Raw genomic sequence first — 18,100 nt, 5'->3', positions numbered from 1 at the left:
AGCCTGCTTGTCCAGGACAGTAAACAGAGCCAGCGCTGCAGTAGTTTGCAGATAAATAATGTATTACAGCCTGTCAAATACAGCTTTGAGCAAACACCACTTTAAAAGGGTTATATATTGTGAATCTGAGTATCACCCTACAAATCACTATTTCCCAGACCCTTTCAGTTCCTTATTATGCAGCTCTTGAACAGGTCACCTTTTCCAAGTGCCCCTAAACCTGACAGAATTAGTATTAGCGATATTTCTACTGTTCGTGTTTGTTTAACCAGCATAAATAAGCTCAAAAATCAGCCTTTAACACTTTTCCCTCCATCCAAAAGTCCTTTTAACTTAATTGGAAAGAAATGGTGCACGCATGTTTACTTTTTAGATGCTTGTTTGGGATTTTAGGGGGCACATAGTTTGTTTTTTAGAAGTCTTCCTAGAAATATAAGAGCCTGTTAAAACATAGCTAGGTTATTTTGCTAATAGAAGTGTTTAAAGAGGATAGATGTTATATTGCTGAGATGCCTGGTTGTGGGTAGTTTGAATATCTACATTAAATGTACAGAAGAAAGGTTCAGGAATAGTTGTGAGAAATCAAAACCTGAGAAGTTGAAGCTGCTGCTTGTGGCACGGCAGGAGTACAGTGTGCTGTGCTGCTTGTGTTTAATAGTGCTTTTAAAAGCAGGATGTGACCGTATTCCATAGTCTTTCCTGGTGTTTGCAGACTTGCCATAGGAGAAGTCTGAGCTGTGTTTGCAGCTCCAAAGCGCTGGCTGGTTTTGGTTGATCTTAAGCATTGAATCCACACCAAGTGCAGCCACTGGAAGGGAAAAAAGTGCTTATTTGAACAATCTTCTTTGGCAAAGCCAAAGAAATAAGGTGCTGTTCAGCATACAGACCAAAATCGCGATGCTGCGCTAGGACGGGGAAGAATTTCCACTTAGGAAGTGTGAGTTTTTTACGACCGTTTGCGAGTTGTACGATGATGCTCACTCAGCCCTGTCCGAGGGTTCGGATGCTCTGACATCCCTCCCCGGGCAGCTGCGGAGCTGCTGTTGCTCTATTTGGACATGGTGCATTCCAGTAGCAACCACCAAATCCACCGCTCCCTGGTTTTAAGCAGCTTTTTATACTTGCAGCCTCTGGCTAAGATGGGGTTTCAGCGCTGGGTTTTTAAGCAGTGATGGCAGGAGGAGAGATGAAAGCAGTGTCCGTGTTTAACACGGTCCAGCGGTGGCGTCTCAGAGTTGGTTGGGGCTGGATGCTTCACGGAGGTGCCGTTTGGTTTCCCACACGAGAAGCTGAATTGGGTTAGTGGGGAATAAAAAACGAGTGGAGTCTGGAAGCGGATTATGGGTCTGTCATTTTATGGTGGATCCTTGTATTGCCTTTCTTTACAGTTACACGATTAAGGGGATGTGGAAACAGAGAAAATGGTCTGTTTATTTGCCACATGCGGTGAAGCCTTTCCCTCATTCACTGCAGAAAAGAGAGGGGGGTTATTTATCCACACAGAAAGCAAAGTGAGTGGGAAGTTTACTCGCATCTCAGCTCCCAGAGGAACATGGAGATGTTCATCACTCTGATTGGGTTATTTTGGAGGGAGACATGAGCATTTCACACATGCTTAAGATTAAAGATGGTCTTTTAAATGATTGTAGAACGTATCCTAGTGTGGTATATGGACTGGCTAGTGAAGCTGGGTCGGGTTAGCGGTGGGTGAAGCGCTGTGCCCCATTTCTGCTGCCTTCTTACCCTCACAGAAGCGCCTTTGGTTTCCTTGCGTGCCCACATTGGCTTTTAATGAATTTCAAAATACTGCCTGCTACAGTTTAGGCTGATTTCTCCAGCACCCCAGGCGTCCTGGCTTGCAGGAAGAACACTGGAGAGCGTTATATTTCATTATGTAGTGTATCCTTGCCGGTGCGCGGATGCAGAATCCACTACTGGCACCAAGTGGCTGCAGGTGGAAGCTGCTCCAGAGGTGTCGGACTCACCGTAGATGTTTTGGGGCTGTGGTTTGGATGGGGTTGAACCACCGTTCCCTCCCCGGTTTCCCCATGGTGGGTGTCACATGCGGCAGCTGCTCCATCCCACGCCAGCCGATGCCATCTGAGCAATGGGCTTGGCCATGCTTTTCCTTTCTTTAATGTATATGGGGAGGAAAAGGGCTGTCAGAGGGCTTGTTTGGTTATAATACGTCTTGGCGTGCTCTGCACTGAGTCCCATCCTAGTGGGCTTTGGGTGTTTTCTTTTCTCCCTTAAGTGACTGGAAAAATAACCTCGACAACATCACATGCATTGAAGGCAAAGGGTTGTGATTAGCTTGGAAAGGACACTTTTTCTTGCCTTTTCAAGTATCTGGGGGATTTTAACGCTTAACACTGTTCACAGACTGTGTATTGAGTGCTTGAGAGAGAAATTGCTGTGGGCTTTGCACCCGCCTTTGTTTTTGGCTGGAGATGAGGAGTGAACTGCGTGTAGTCCCCCAGAAGACACTGGAGAAGGCAGAGATGTGGTACCTTTGGTCCAGCGAGGAGGTGGGAAACGGGCTGTTGGGATAGATGAGGTTTTTTTATAGAAGCTGTAATCAAGGTTTTTCCCATCACGAATCACTCGAAGCCAAGTTTCTCGCTGAATATGATTCTGTTGCTTTTTCTCCGTTCAGTGGTGATTACATTTGAATTCGGAAACTGGTTGTTGAGCAGCTCTCACCTGCCAGCCCCTTTCTAGTCCCAGAACAAGCAGCATTAATTCTATGGTTTTTAGGCTTTCTAAGAGATTTCTTGTGGGTAATTTTGCATGGTGGTTTGACTCATCGCCACACCGATGGACTGGACACGATATTCCAGATGGGGTCTCACCAGGGCGGAGTAGAGGGGAAGGAGAACCTCTCTCGATCTACTAACCACCCACCTTGTAATACACCCCAGGTACCATTGGCTTCCTGGCCACAAGGGCCCAGTGCTGGCTCATGGTCACCCTGCTGTCCCCAGGACCCCCAGCTCCCTTTCCCCTACACTGCTCTCTAATATGTAATTTCCCAACCAATACTGGAACCTGGGGTTGTTCCTGCCCAGATTTAGGACTCTACACTTTCCCTTGTTAAATTTCATCAGGTTTCTCCCTGCCCAGCTCTCCAGCCTGTCCAGGTCTCTGATGGCAGCACAGCTTCCAGTGTCACCCACTCCTCCCAGCTTGGTGTCATCAGCAAACCTGCTGATAGTGCACTCAATCCCCTCGTCCAAATCGTTAATGAATATATTGAATAATACTGGCCCCAGCACTGCCCCCTGAGGCACTGCACTAGATACTGGCCTCAACTGGACTCCGCACCATTGACTACCACTCTCTGGCTTCTCTCCTTAAGCCAGTTTGCAACCCACCTCATTACTCTATTGTCTAGATCACACCTCCTCAACTTAGCTGTGAGGATGATGTGGGAGACTGTGTCAAAGGCTTTACTGAAGTCAAGGTGACCACATCCACCGCTCTGCCATCATCCATCCACCCTGTTACATCCTCATAAAAGGCTGTGAGGTTGGTCAAGCATGACTTACCCTTGGTAAAGCCATGCTGACTGCCCCTAATAACCTTCTTATCCTTGATATGCCTTGAGATGGCACCAAGGACAAGCTGTTCCATTACTTTCCCAAGGACAGAGGTGAGGCTGACGGGTCTATAATTACCCGGGTCCTCCTTCTTTTATTGGGGAAACCCTGGGCCGGGGGAGCAAAGGGCTCGCAGAGACCCGCAGTGGGACCGTGACTTTGAACATCTCAGGGTCGTGTCTGAAAATGGGAACGGAAGAGGGAAACTGGGCTCAAAAACACGTTTCATCATTGCGCTTCTTCAGCGTGGTGTTTGGAGAATAATCCCGATTCTTAGCCCAAAGTTGGCACCAGAAGGCTTTGCGTGAGACACGTCAGGAGAAAAATGACATTTAAAACAAACATTTCTTGTGTTTTATTTGCATCTGTCCGCTATCCCAGTTACAAAAAAAACCCCAACAAAACAAAACGGTAGGGAGTTAACCTTTTAATTTGATTTCCCCATCTGCAGGACTGCAGGGAGCTGCGCTGCTTGTGTTACACCGTGGAGCTGCGCAGTGTCCACTCCTTTAATGCGGGGTAGGGGGAGAGCACCTTTAGACACCAACTCCAGGCTTCTCTAAGCATACTTGCCACGTATGAGCTTTATAGACCCATTTCTTATCCTTTAATAAAAGATGCTAACTCATGGTCTGATAAAATTCGAGCTATTTGAAGGCAGTTGGTAGAAAAATACTGGTTTGTGTCCTCTGGGCGGAATTAAGAATGTTATAGTAGAAGAAAGCGTCGGTGCTGCTTTTGAAACAGCACCGGCTGCCAATTTCTGTGTCCCTTGGGTTTTGCAAAACTTCTTTACGTTCTTCAAACACGGCAGAGACGACTATCTCGTCTCTTTAATGAAGAACACGGACTTCTCCAAATGAGTTTCCCCAGCACGCGAGAAGGGGAAAGGCGGATGTTTTGCATCATGAGTAAACCCCAAAGTCTGTATCATCTGACAGTAAAAAGCTCCATCTTTTTTGCAAATATTTACCCCCAGCTTCACATTAGCAGGGAAATTGTAACAGCTGTTTGTAAGCAGCCTCGTTGCTATGTAGCATAGCTGAAGAGCACTGTATATTAAAACCATATATAGCTGCCATAGCTTGAGCTCTGCCTATGCAAGAGTTGAAAGCAAAGCTGGTGAAGCTGTTTGCTTTCATCTCCCCACCTTGATTTCGGTCGTTCGCTTCTTCGTCAGCTGCGTAATTAAGCAGAGAAGAAGGATTGAGGCAGAACCAGTGAACTCGCCGAGCAATACGATGTCAAGTCAGTGATACCGAGTTGTTCTATAGGAGTTTAACAAGTTAATTTTGTTGTTAAACGTTATCTGCTGGCTTGGGATCAGCTGCGGTGTGGATCGTATGTTTTTCTGGTAAATTGGAAGGGAATCACATAAAGGATCTGGAATGCTGAGATCTGTGGAAATGAAGTCTGTTGAAGTCTGATGTGGATGTTTCTACGTGTACACAGAAGTGGGAAGAAAGCAGGAAAATATTAAATCCACGTTATTTATCTAACAGAGGCCTGGTTCTCCAACCCAGCACCTTCCCAAGGTGGGGAATTGCTCTTCCCTCCTCCCCTGCAGCGAAAGCTGGGAGAACATCGGCTGATGCTGGAGAGACGGATTAACAGGGAAAACCTTTCTCTGTCCCAATTTACACTTGTTTTGAAGTACATTGGCTCAGTCCTGCACAGGTTTTTGATTAAAAAAGGTCTCTGGCTGCTTGTTCAGAGCTCCAAGCCGTGAGGAGCACCTTGTATTTCTTCTTGCTTCCCAGCCCTTTGGAGACCTGCGGACACTGGATTTGGTTCCAAGCTCAAAATAATCATCCTGCCTTTTCAAGTCCAGCTTTACAAACGCTGTCCCCCTGCGAGATGAAACTGTTAGATTGGTGCACAAGGAATTGTGGGTGTTGCATTGTTGAGATTTGCCACTTGGTCTTGGAATACACTCTTAAACAAATGTGGTTACGTTATATATCACTTTAATGCGCTTTTCTTGCTTTGTGTTTTTTTTTGCTACTAACTTGTTTCTTGCTGTTTGTTTTGGACTATGGAAATGATGTTAGACAAAAAGCAAATTCGATTTTTACGCTACAGAAATAAGCCAACTTCTTTCTCTTTGGCAAGAATGTGTTGACTGTAATGGTTCCTATTACGATTAATTAAGAAGCGTTTGAACCTGGTTATTAATGATTTAAAATTAGTGGTCAAAACCTTGTGCACCATCCTAATAGGAAGGTGAGATACAGAGACTTCTTCCAATAGTTGTCCAAGGAATAGCACGTAGGGAAAATGTTGACTTATTGATGGAGACCGTCCTGGGGAAAGCAATTATTCACATGCATGAAGACGACCTCTTCACGAGTCTTTTCTGCAATGTTGGGTGTTTTACAGTGGGTTTTTACGCCCTCCCCCTGGATGGAGCTTCCTGCTGCACGGGCTTGTTTGAATCACTCTCTTTATTTTTATGTTTTTGGTCTATTTTTGCAGTTTGAGCGGCACGACCCGGTGGAGGGGCGCATCTCGGAGCGGCAGTTTGGCAGCATGCTGCTGGCCTACAGCGGGGTGCAGTCCAAGAAGCTCACCGTCATGCTGAAGCAGCTCAAGAAGCAATTTCAAGATGGCGAGGTCAGTGTGGCAGTCGCGGCAAATTCGGGAAGTCACAGAGTCCCAAAATGTCAGGAGTTGGAAGGGAGCTCGAAAGCTCATCCAGTGCAATCCCCACTTCACCGCGGAAACGCGTTAACGGTTAACGCGTAAACAAACACTTACTGAGTAACCGCTGAAATGCGTAACTGCGTGAACGCATAACGACGTGATGCGTTAACACTGAAACACGTAACACGTGAACACGTAACACGTAAAAGTTTGACACGTAAACACTTAACACGTAACGCGCAAACGTTTGACGCGTAAACACATAACGTACAAACACTTAAACACATAACACGTAAACGTTTGATGCGTAAACACTTAAACACGTAACACTTAAACGCGTAACGCGCAGACGTTTGACGCGCAAACACTTAAACGCGTAACGCGCAGACGTTTGACGCGCAAACACTTAAACGCGTAACGCGCAGACGTTTGACGCGCAAACACTTAAACGCGTAACGCGCAGACGTTTGACGCGCAAACACTTAAACGCGTAACGCGCAGACGTTTGACGCGCAAACACTTAAACGCGTAACGCGCAGACGTTTGATGCGTAAACACTTAAACACGTAACGCGTAAATACGTAACGCGCAGATGTTTGACGCGCAAACACTTAAACGCGTAACGCGCAGACGTTTGATGCGTAAACACTTAAACACGTAACGCGTAAATACGTAACGCATAAACATTTAAACGCGTAAACACTTAAACGCGTAACGCGCAGACGTTTGATGCGTAAACACTTAAACACGTAACGCGTAAATACGTAACGCATAAACATTTAAACGCGTAAACACTTAAACGCGTAACGCGCAGACGTTTGACGCGTAAACACTTAAACACGTAACGTGTAAATACGTAACGCATAAACATTTAAACGCGTAAACACTGAAACGCGTGACGCGCAAACGCTTGACGCGCAAACACTGAAACGCGTGACGCGCAAACACTGAAACGCGTGACGCGCAAACGCTTGACGCGCAAACACTGAAACGCTTGACGCACAAACACTGAAACGCGTGACGCGCAAACGCTTGACGCGCAAACACTGAAACGCGTGACGCGCAAACGCTTGACGCGCAAACACTGAAACGCGTGACGCGCAAACGCTTGACGCGCAAACACTGAAACGCATGACGCGCAAACGCTTGACGCGCAAACGCTTGACGCGCAAACACTGAAACGCGTGACACGCAAACGCTTGACGCGCAAACACTGAAACGCGTGACACGCAAACGCTTGACGCGCAAACACTGAAACGCGTGACACGCAAACGCTTGACGCGCAAACACTGAAACGCGTGACACGCAAACGCGTGACGCGCAAACACTGAAACGCGTGACGCGCAAACACTGAAACACGTGACGCGCAAACGCTTGACGCGCAAACACTGAAACGCGTGACGCGCAAACGCTTGACGCGCAAACACTGAAACGCGTGACACGCAAACGCTTGACGCGCAAACACTGAAACGCGTGACACGCAAACGCGTGACGCGCAAACACTGAAACGCGTGACGCGCAAACGCTTGACGCGCAAACACTGAAACGCGTGACGCGCAAACGCTTGACGCGCAAACACTGAAACGCGTGACGCGCAAACGCTTGACGCGCAAACACTGAAACGCGTGACGCGCAAACACTGAAACGCGTGACGCGCAAACGCGTGACGCGCAAACACTGAAACGCGTGACGCGCAAACGCTTGACGCGCAAACACTGAAACGCGTGACGCGCAAACGCTTGACGCGCAAACACTGAAACGCGTGACGCGCAAACACTGAAACGCGTGACGCGCAAACACTGAAACGCGTGACGTGCAAACGCTTGACGCGCAAACACTGAAACGCGTGACGCGCAAACGCGTGACGCGCAAACACTGAAACGCGTGACGCGCAAACACTGAAACACGTGACGCGCAAACGCTTGACACGCAAACACTTGATCACTTTACTCCTGATCACTTAACGCTTGACTACTTAACCACTCCAACAACTTAACCTTTAACTGTGCGGTGCTTGCGCTATTTCATTGTTGCCATTGCCATTGTGCAGGTTTGGAAAAAGAAATAAAATAAAGTTAATTTGCTTGCAGTGGACTCCTGCATCTGAACCACAGGCTCCTGGGTCTGATCTAGGCGAGAGGTGGCTGCAGAACGAAGGCCATAAAATTGCTCTTCCTGTTAATTCCCCTCCGGCTACAGCTTCGCGCCCACGAGTCCCTTTGTCACGGGTAACCCAAGGACCGTCACAATCTCCTTTTCCAGTCGCTGTAAGACTGTTGTTTCTGTCCTAGGGGCTGACATTTGAGGAGGTGGAGAGCTTCTTCACTTTTCTGAAGAACATCAATGACGTGGACACGGCTTTGAGCTTCTACCACATGGCTGGAGCTTCGCTTGATAAAGGTATTGAAACTTGTGAGACAAGCGCTGAAAGCTTGAGGGAGCGCGACCCGTGCCGTGTCTTTGGAGTTGGGAAGATGTCAAGTGAGCCCAGGCTCGGAGTGTACCGAAATCACCATTCCTCTCTGTAACGAGAGGTTTAACATGCCATGTCCAATGGCTGAAGAGGGATTCCAGGCTTTATGCTTTCCCAGTTTTAGAAATAGAGGGGAAAATAGGCTGAAATGTATAGCCTGAGTAGACTAGGGAGCAGTGATTTCATGGTGACCCATTTGGAAGCGGTGATACCATGGTGATTTATGCTCTTTCTTAGAAATATCATTGGCAAAGAGAAGCAGTATTATAAGTAGTATTAAAGTCTGTCCAGAGCAGACTCTCTTCAAATAACGCGCAGTCCAGAGGCCGTGGGTGGCTGAATAAACCCCAGAGCTGGTGTTTCCCGGGGAGCGTAGTAATAGCGTGGTTTATCCATCAGACCAACCTGTATCCTCCTTCACCTCATCGCGTGTTTCCTTTTCTGAGCTAATCCTTATCGCGTATCTTCTCAGATCTGGTTAAAAACCAAAACCAACCAACCAAAACCCACCATACATTTTAAAAAAAGAAAAGTGGTCTGTGACAAGTGGGTGCTTTGCTTTTCTGCATCTTTTTGTAAGAATTGGGGTTTTTTTTAGATGCTCAAACTGGGTATATAAAAAAACCTTACAAAACTCCGTCAGACTCATTGAAAGTAGGTTTTTTTTAGGCTAAATGGAAACTCTTGTCTACTAGAAAGTTAAAGGTGATGTGTTTAGGCAAATCCAAAATTAAATGGTTTGGAAGTAAGCGATTCTTCCAAGCACTGCTGTTGTGGCAATATTAAGACTTTAATAGGTTTTTGGGCAGTGGAATTGCAGAGGGAGTCAAACATGTGACATCTCTACTTGTAGATGTCAACAGCCCTCCTCAGCTTTGATTTTTTGGGGGAAATCATCTGTACTCTTTGGTTTAGATCACTGTTATCTTAAGACTTAAAGAACCTGATAGGTTTTTCTTTCATTTAAAAGTAAACAGGAGCAGGAAAAAAACGTATGTGAAGTGCGGATGTGCTGCCGCCGCACAGAGCCCTTTCTGCAGCATCTCAGCAAATCCAATTCACTCACTGTCTACAGCAAATTAGCAATTGCCCGGTCGTGGAATATGCATTCATGGAGTATTTAGGTCCACGCGCAGTTGATAAATCAGTGCGATTGCTTTTTAATTACGTTCAAGTAATGAGCTCGTGCTGTTTGCTGTGGCCCTAATGAAGGCGCAAATCAGGCTGTGGTGATGCATCTGGGTTTTTGCAGCAGGGATATGTGTGCTCCCCTGCGTAAATTGTCCATACGTTACCTGTTTCCATACGCCTGCCCTCTGAGTCTGGGTATTGCACCCACAAATCAAATGAGCAATAAGTGGGGTGCGCTCTTCTAAAAATCAAGCTTAGTAAAAAAAAGAAGTTGAAATTACTCATCATATAGGAAGAGGATAGGTTGTGTGTCAAATAAACTGCTGCTAACCTAATGCAGCGAATGTTATTTTAAAAGAGCTGTTTAAAATTTAAAAGTGAAAAAAGTGGATGGCACCAAACAGTCAGGGCTTGACAGCCTGTTTTCTGTCTTGAATTAAAGTCGCCTCCTCTTCTAAAAAGGATCATAAACCTGTATTTTAATGACACATAGAGTAACACACAGATTATTTGTTACTCTATCTTTCATTTTACCAGAAACATAATAGCCATCATTCTCTGAAATCATAAGCATTACTTAGAAAACTTCCCCAGCCTGGGCTTAGAGCTGGCAGCAGGACAGGAGCCCAATTTGTCGCTGAGTCCCCTTTTGAGGGTGTGAATTGCACCGCCTGCAGCCAGACTTTCCGAGCAGCCGTTGTGCCGGTGCCGCCAGAGAACCGCCGTTTAATTCTGGTGTGTTCTGGGGTGGCGCTTGGGTAGAGCTGGTTGAGCCCTAGTGGGGTAAACAGAAGATCTTTTTGAAGCGTGGAGCTTGAAAAGGCTGCGGACTTGATGGGGAATTTGGAAGGAGGTAGAGGTGAGTTTGGAGTGCTGCAGGTATTTGTCATTGAGCTGCTGCTCGTTTTGATCTGCTTTCAGAGCTGGGTGGAACAAGTCGGTCCCCCCATAGAGGCACAGCTCAGATTGCTCCTCTGGGGTGATCCCGTGTAGGTCAACCCCATTAGCTGGGCGGGCAGGACGTCTGTAGGGTGGGTGAGTGTGCCGGAGATCTCTAGAGACCCTCTAGTCCAACAAGGTCACCTACAGCCACTAGCCCAGGGCCACCAGGGTTGGAGATGCAACAGCCTCCCTGTAAGAATCATGGAATAGTTTGGTTTGGAAGGGACTTCCAAAGGTCATCTAGTCCAACACCCCATGGAAATGAGCAGGGACGTCTTCAAGATGAGTATTTGTGATGGTTTGCAAGGAGTCACACAATAAAATCTGGTCTGTTGCAGAGGCAAGCGAGGGTCATGGCTTGTCGCCTTTGCTTTGTGTTGATGTGTATGTCCCGAGGACAAGAGAGATCTCTACAGAGATCAACAGCTCCTAGAAGATACTGAATACTGTTCAGTTTAGAAACCACTTTTTGTGTTGGAATCCCATTTCTTTACTTATTTATCACTGCAAATATCACAGTGGATCTACTGTGCCTTTGGGCCAGTAGCTCCACTTTTTCCCCAGGAGTGTGATTTCCATGACTTTCCATCATGCTTCAATGACAAAATAGTTGCTACTCGACTGCAACCTCACATTTTTAGAAGCAAAAAGAAAGATGTGCTGTGCCCCAGGATGGTGTAGGGTTTGCACATCTCTCTTCTGGATGGGTATTGTGGTATGAATGGATGCAAATGGTTTGAAAAGGTTGAATAGATTTTTTTGCTAGCTATTTGTTTGGGAAACAAAGGCAGCAGCCCAGCTGCCTGTTACTTTGGCCATAATGTGTGATTAATCTCAAGACAGAGGCAAAATAAGTGAAGTTTGCCGTCTGGTGAGGCTCTCGCCCCTAGAAAAGCCCTGTTTGTAAGTGCTTGGTGAGGCATCGCTCACGGTGATGGGAACTGCAGTGGGAAGAAAAGATAACTGTGTCACACACTAAACTTGCGTGAAATAACTCAGATGGCTCATTAAAGGAACCAGCGGGAGATACTAACACTTGTCATTTTAAAAGCCACACAGCTTTTCAAGATAGAAACACGGAACTCATTTGCAGTGGTATAAAATCCAGGAGCCTTTCCCATGCGGAGGTGGATGCAGCCATTCCAGACCCCAAATCTGGACAAGGTTTGCGTGAGATGTTTCCCCACACATCACCCCATTGCATTTTGCAAAATGGTAGAGAAATGACGCTGGGAGGTTTACTTCAATTTTATTTGCCTCACTGAGGCACCTCATAGTCCAGAGCGTGTGTTTCAGAGTGGAAAGCAGAGACACTTTCCATCATGACTCCTTAAAAACCAATGAAATCATCACCAAGCGCAGCACAGTCGTGCAGCCCCTGTAAAATAACAGCTTTGCAGGATTTTTCCATTGAGCAAGAACAACCCGAGGGAGGTGACACTTGCGCAGTTGGGTTAATAAGAGAGGAAGCAGCAACCGGTGGCCGTAAGTACAAATTACAGCTGGTAGAACTGCGGCTTCGACACCTCGAAAAGGAGGGAAGGATCAGGCAACACCCTGTAGAGATGGAAGGAGGGAGGTGAAAACTCAGCAGAAAAACATGACTTATAATTAAAGAAATATATATCTATTATTTCCATATAAGACTATAGCAAATCACTTTTTGGGCAGGGTAAACGCGGCACTGGGAGGGAGATGGTGGTATTGGAGCTTGGTTGAGCACCCTTAAAGAAGGTTTGCATTTAAAAAGGAGTTAGATGACATTTGGTGCTGCTGCCTGAGGAAATGTGGATTTGCTTTTGCTGTTTGCAGGTGTGTCTCTAAGCTAAGAAGAGGCTTCCAGCACTTAAACCTCTGTCAGCGCCAAAGTGCAGGTGTTTTAAAGTCCCTCCCAGCTGAAGGACTTTCAGGGGAGAAAAATAAGCTGAGGAATAAGTGTAGATAAATAGGTTCTTTTACCTAAACCCGACTGACAGTGACAGAACTGAAATATAGAGTAAAAACGGCAGATCAGAGCCACATCTTCCATGTAGGAAAGGATTTTAACTCAAAAAAGAATAATTACAGTGAGTGCCTGCTCAAGATTATATATATTAGTCCACCTTCCATTTAATTTCAGTTTTCTCCTGCATTATTTAGTAAAAGGAAGGATTTTATAAAAGAGGAAAAGGACCCCTCCCCAAAAACCCCAAACCTCACTCAGGGGAGCAGGAATTGGGTGGAAAGAACCAGTAATCTGAACATTCATGAGAAAAGAAAAATCCTATTAGAAACACCTTCTGCAGTTTCTAATTAATCCAGTTACAGTGTGGATTGGGCTCTTAGTTTTTCCTTTCTGCCGCGTAACTCTTCACAATTTCTGAAGGATCAAAGGGACCGGAAAACCAGAACCCAGAGGATGTTGTGAGTGGAAGCAGAGGCTTATTTTTCAGTTTGTTTCAATCTGATTTTTGTGTCGCACAGCTTCCCCCATTTACCTTGCTGAAGGGGAGATCCGCAGCAAACGCTTCGTCTCTGTTGAGGTGAAATGTCTATCTCCTGTCTCACTGTCTCTCCAGACAGGGTTTTCTTGGGTCAGGCTTGGTAGGGCAGCAATTTAACTTTAAAATAACACACTTTTTTCCTCTTTATGCAGCCAAATCTACTGTATAACCCCACCGGATTGATAGTTCCGCAGATTGCTCTTTTCCAGGGCTGTGAATAAAACCACCGCTCGCTGCGTTGCTGATGAGCTCAGCTGCCAGTCTGGGGAGGGGGGGGAAGTGAAATAATTCATTACAACTCTTAATTTTATTGCAAGGTTAACCTTGTCCGCTTGCTGCAGAGCCTGGCGCAGGGTGAGAGTCGGACGGGTTCATTCTGCAATTGCTTAACAGAAAAAAAGGGGTTTTTTTATTATTCCCAGACTGTTGGAATAGTCGGTTCATAGCATTGCCATCTTCGCAACGCTGTCAGAAGGAGCTGCCGTGTCGATCAAGCCCATCAGGACAGATTTCCCACCCCGGTGTTTGCTGTAATGCTGACACGCCTTCTGATTTTGGAACCAAAGGGAGGAAAAAACCTAAACAACCAACCTGATCTGTCATGGTTGAGACGGACAAACGACATGGACCAAATTCTTTCAAGATGAAAGTGCCATTTATTGCTACAAGTGCATTTTTATACAATTCTACCAGTTCATGTGTCTTTTTGTGTCTTTTCACTATTGGCTACAAGTTACAGCACTAACATCTCATTGGTTAATTTTGCTATCATCCATGTTATTCTTCTATCCCCTTCTCTCTCACGGGTACATCTCTCCTCCCTCCGGATCCTCCTTTACTCCCATCCTTCTCAAGGGTAAATCTTAATATCTCAAGGCTGATGTCTACTCCCATATTTTCTGTCAAGGATTCCACAGACCCGCTGCAGTTTCCCACACTGGTCTTGGTGTTTTTAATGTTTATCATCTCGAACATACGGGTGTCAGCATGTCGGCGCTCACCAGCAGCCTCTCCGCACCTCGTGTGGTGCTGCAGTAGGAAGGCAAAGGCAATGAGGAGCCTGGTTTTTGGGGTGCATGTTGAACATTGTGAGGATGAGGCTTATTTCCAGCCTCTTTGAACACAACACGTTTTGCGCGGAGGAACAAGAGTCTTCTCGCGGCAGATCTCGACACCTCGCTCACCTTGTGCCCTCTCTCTGTTGCAGTGACGATGCAGCAAGTGGCCAGGACGGTGGCCAAGGTGGAGCTCTCGGACCACGTGTGCGACGTGGTCTTTGCCCTCTTCGACTGTGACGGTGAGTGACCCCAACCTTGCCCTGTTCCTTTGGGCTGACGCTGCTGCCCTTCTCGGAGGGGTGTCTGGTGGTACCAGGCTCACCAGATGTTCATCTTAGAGTACCAGATGTGTTTGCATCCACACATCACTGCTACACAGCGTTTTTTTCCCCCCTCCACCTCCAACTCTGTTTTATTTAACAAAATGAGCAATTGTGCTCCAGTGTTGGAAACGAGCCTCTCTGGTACTTCATCTCCAAACTCCTGGACGAAGATCAGCTTAATTAATTAATGGCAGCTCTGTGCCCTGCTGGGAAGGTGGTGGCTTTGCTGGCCCGCAGAGGATGTGAGCAGTTTGGGGTGGCTTGCTGCTATGCTGAGGCACTCTCAGGTTGTTTTAATGAGAGTTAGTGAGGTGTTTGCCTCCAGGGGGTGATGGCAGCAGTTAAGACTTGGAAAGCAGCAAAATTCTGCATTTGTCCAAAACGATTGAGCCAAAACCAGAGACCTCACTGGTGCCCTGCTTCTCCATGTCTGCTCACCAGGATTTGGCATCTCTGAGTGGCAGCAGTGATGCATAAATCGACAGTTGTTTGCTTTCTGATATAAATACGAACATAAAAAAAGCCTCCTGAATTACGTTATTGCTTGTTGTCCCCCTTGGCTTTGCCCCCACCTGCCTCTTTGCAGCTTTCTAAGGTTGCATCACTTATTTTCCTCTGCGCTTCAGAGCCACTTTCTGACATGATCCTCAAGCCAGATGGAGATTAGAGTGAGCCCAAGTGTAACCAAATATTTGCCATTTGCATCCTCTCATAGGAGAATCTGCTAAATATTTTGAGAGCAGAGCTTTGCGGGGAAAGGTGGTGGTTGCCAGAGGAGGAATCGAGTGGAAAATCAAGTGGAAAAGAGGCGCAGGCGGCAGAAGGCGTCAGCCCCTCAGCGACAAGCGTCAGGCTGACAGTGGTGCTGTGCCCTGCTGCTGTCCCCTCCAATCAACCAGCACCCTAAATAAAAATCCCAGAGGTTTTAATTTATTGGTGGTTAAGCAGCTTGGGAATAAATTTTGCCCCAGTTTACTATCACCTTATTTTTAACATAAGCTTACATGGCATAATTCTCAATAACCTCCCTAGATTGCTTTAATGAATCTTCCCTTCTTCTCCATTAAGAAAGATCTGTGCTCTAGGCCAATGGTACCTGGGGTGGATTAAAGGGGGGTGGTCAGTAGGTCAGAGAGGTTCTCCTGCCCCTCTGCTCTGCCCTGGGGAGACCACACCTGGAATCTTGTGTCCAGCTGTGGCCCCTCAGTTCCAGCAGGACAGGGAACTGCTGCAGAGAGTCCAGCGCAGCCACCAAGATGCTGCAGGGAGTGGAGCATCTCCCGTGTGAGGAAAGGCTGAGGGAGCTGGGGCTCTGGAGCTGGACAAGAGGACACTGAGGGGGGACTCATTCATGTTTACAGATATATAAAGGGTGAGTGTCAGGAGGATGGAGCCAGGCTCTTCTCGATGACAACCAGTGACAGGACAAGGGGTAATGGGTTCAAACTGGAACACAGGAGGTTCCACTTAAATGTGAGAAGCAGCTTCTTTCCAGTGAGGGTGGCAGAGCCTGGCCCAGGCTGCCCAGGGGGTTGTGGAGTCTCCTTCTCTGCAGACATTCCAACCCGCCTGGACACCTTCCTGTGTAACCTCATCTGGGTGTTCCTGCTCCATGGGGGATTGCACTGGATGAGCTTTCCAGGGCCCTTCCAACCCCTGACATTCTGGGATTCTGTGATTCTCTGCCTCCCTGCACTCAAATAATTTCCTAAAATCAGGGAGTTCGCTTTCATTTGCAACCCTCGCTGAGCAGGATATTTTGGGAGGTTGAAGACAGACGCAATTTCAATTTCTGCAAAAAAATCACACTTGCGGCCGCTGCCCCTTGAAAGTCAGGGCGGGTTTGAATGTTTGTAATTGTGGGGTTTTTTGGTAATTATTCTTGTTCTCGCAGGCAATGGCGAGCTGAGCAACAAGGAGTTTGTGGCCATCATGAAGCAGCGCCTCATGCGAGGGCTGGAGAAGCCCAAGGACATGGGCTTCACGCGCCTGATGCGGGCGATGTGGAAATGCGCCCAGGAGACGGCGTGGGACTTCACCATCCCCAAACCCTAGCGGGGCTGGGGACAAGCGCCTGTCACTGCCGAAACCCCCAACCAGGCTCTGGCCGGCACAGACTGTTTGCAACGGGAGATCTCTTTGCGAATCGAATCTAGAAATCAAAGCCTGTTGTATTTGCACCTTCTGCTTGCTGATATTGTTACCTCGAGCTGCTGGGGCTGCGCCCCCGTCACGTCTGTTTGATGCTACTACAAAGGGCACGGGGTTAATTTTAAGTTGGAAATTGTTTCTAGATCGATTGTGCTACTGGGAGCAGCTGGGTGGTGAGAACCCCCCCCCTGGGATTTCGGGTGGCCCAGTTGCTCCCCCAAGTTCTTCAGGGGTGTAAGAGAAGGTAAAACTATTAATAGTGGAGCAACCGCCTCCCACATGAGCAACTGGGGTGGGGGGTGTTCCTAATTAATTTGCTTTAATTTGGAGCCCCCTGCATGGGTAATCGCTGCTCTGTAACGGGCGCACACACAGAGAGGTGTAATAAATTAAAACTATTAATTAATAGTGAAGCAACCGCCTCCCCCATGAGCAACTGGGGTGGGGGGTGTTTCTAATTAATTTGCTTTGTTTTTAATTTGGAGCCCCCTGCATGGGTAATCGCTGCTCTGTAACGGGCGCACACACAGAGGGGTGTAATAAATTAAAACTATTAATTAATAGTGAAGCAACCGCCTCCCCCATGAGCAACTGGGGTGGGGGGTGTTTCTAATTAATTTGCTTTGTTTTTAATTTGGAGCCCCCTCCATGGGTAATCGCTGCTCTATAACAGGCGCACCCACAGAGGGGTGTAATAAATTAAAACTATTAATTAATAGTGGGGCAACCGCCTCCCCCATGAGCAACCGGGGTGGGGGGTGTTTCTAATTAATTTGCTTTAATTTGGAGCCCCCTGCATGGGTAATCGCCGCTTTGTAACGGGTGCACCCACAAAGGGGTGTAATAAATTAAAACTATTAATTAATAGTGGGGCAACCGCCTCCCCCATGAGCAACCGGGGTGGGGGGTGTTTCTAATTAATTTGCTTTAATTTGGAGCCCCCTGCATGGGTAATTGCTGCTCTATAATGGGTGCACCCACAGAGGGGTGTAATAAATTAAAAGTATTAATTAATAGCATTGACCACCTCTCCTGCCCACCCTGCATGAGCAACTGGGTTTGGGGGGGGTGGGGATCTAATTAATTAATGTTTTGTTTAATTGGGAGTGGGTAATTGCTGCTCTGTAACGGGCGTTTCCTCTCTGAAATATGATGTAAAGATGTGGCTTGTGTCTTTTGATGACGTCATTGTGGAAGAAGGTGTGTTGGGGGGGGGAAGTGAAGGCGAAGCCCAGAAGTTTCTAAATCGCCTCTTTTTATGATAAAATGAGGCTTGCGGGGGCGGGCGGGGCGCCCG

At 47.1% G+C, this 18,100-nt stretch overlaps 1 protein-coding gene across 2 annotated transcripts in view; it reads left to right on the top strand.

Annotated features, from left to right (window-relative positions):
* MICU1 (mitochondrial calcium uptake 1) overlaps nt 1-17,903 on the top strand; it is a 94,363-nt gene extending 76,460 nt beyond the window's left edge. For both annotated transcript variants that reach the window (XM_080348043.1, XM_080348042.1), the window contains 4 exons: nt 6,075-6,212; nt 8,534-8,642; nt 14,479-14,568; nt 16,547-17,903. In XM_080348043.1, the coding sequence (XP_080204169.1) occupies nt 6,075-6,212; nt 8,534-8,642; nt 14,479-14,568; nt 16,547-16,707 (498 nt within the window). In that variant the 3' untranslated portion in view covers nt 16,708-17,903. The remainder of the gene's footprint in view (nt 1-6,074; nt 6,213-8,533; nt 8,643-14,478; nt 14,569-16,546) is intronic.
* Nucleotides 17,904-18,100: the final 197 nt, after the last annotated feature.

This window comes from Nesoenas mayeri (genome assembly GCF_963082525.1).
Source record: "Nesoenas mayeri genome assembly, chromosome: 7".
In the NCBI taxonomy this organism is placed as follows: Eukaryota; Metazoa; Chordata; class Aves; order Columbiformes; family Columbidae; genus Nesoenas; species Nesoenas mayeri.
This window is presented reverse-complemented; position numbering and strand designations above follow the sequence as displayed.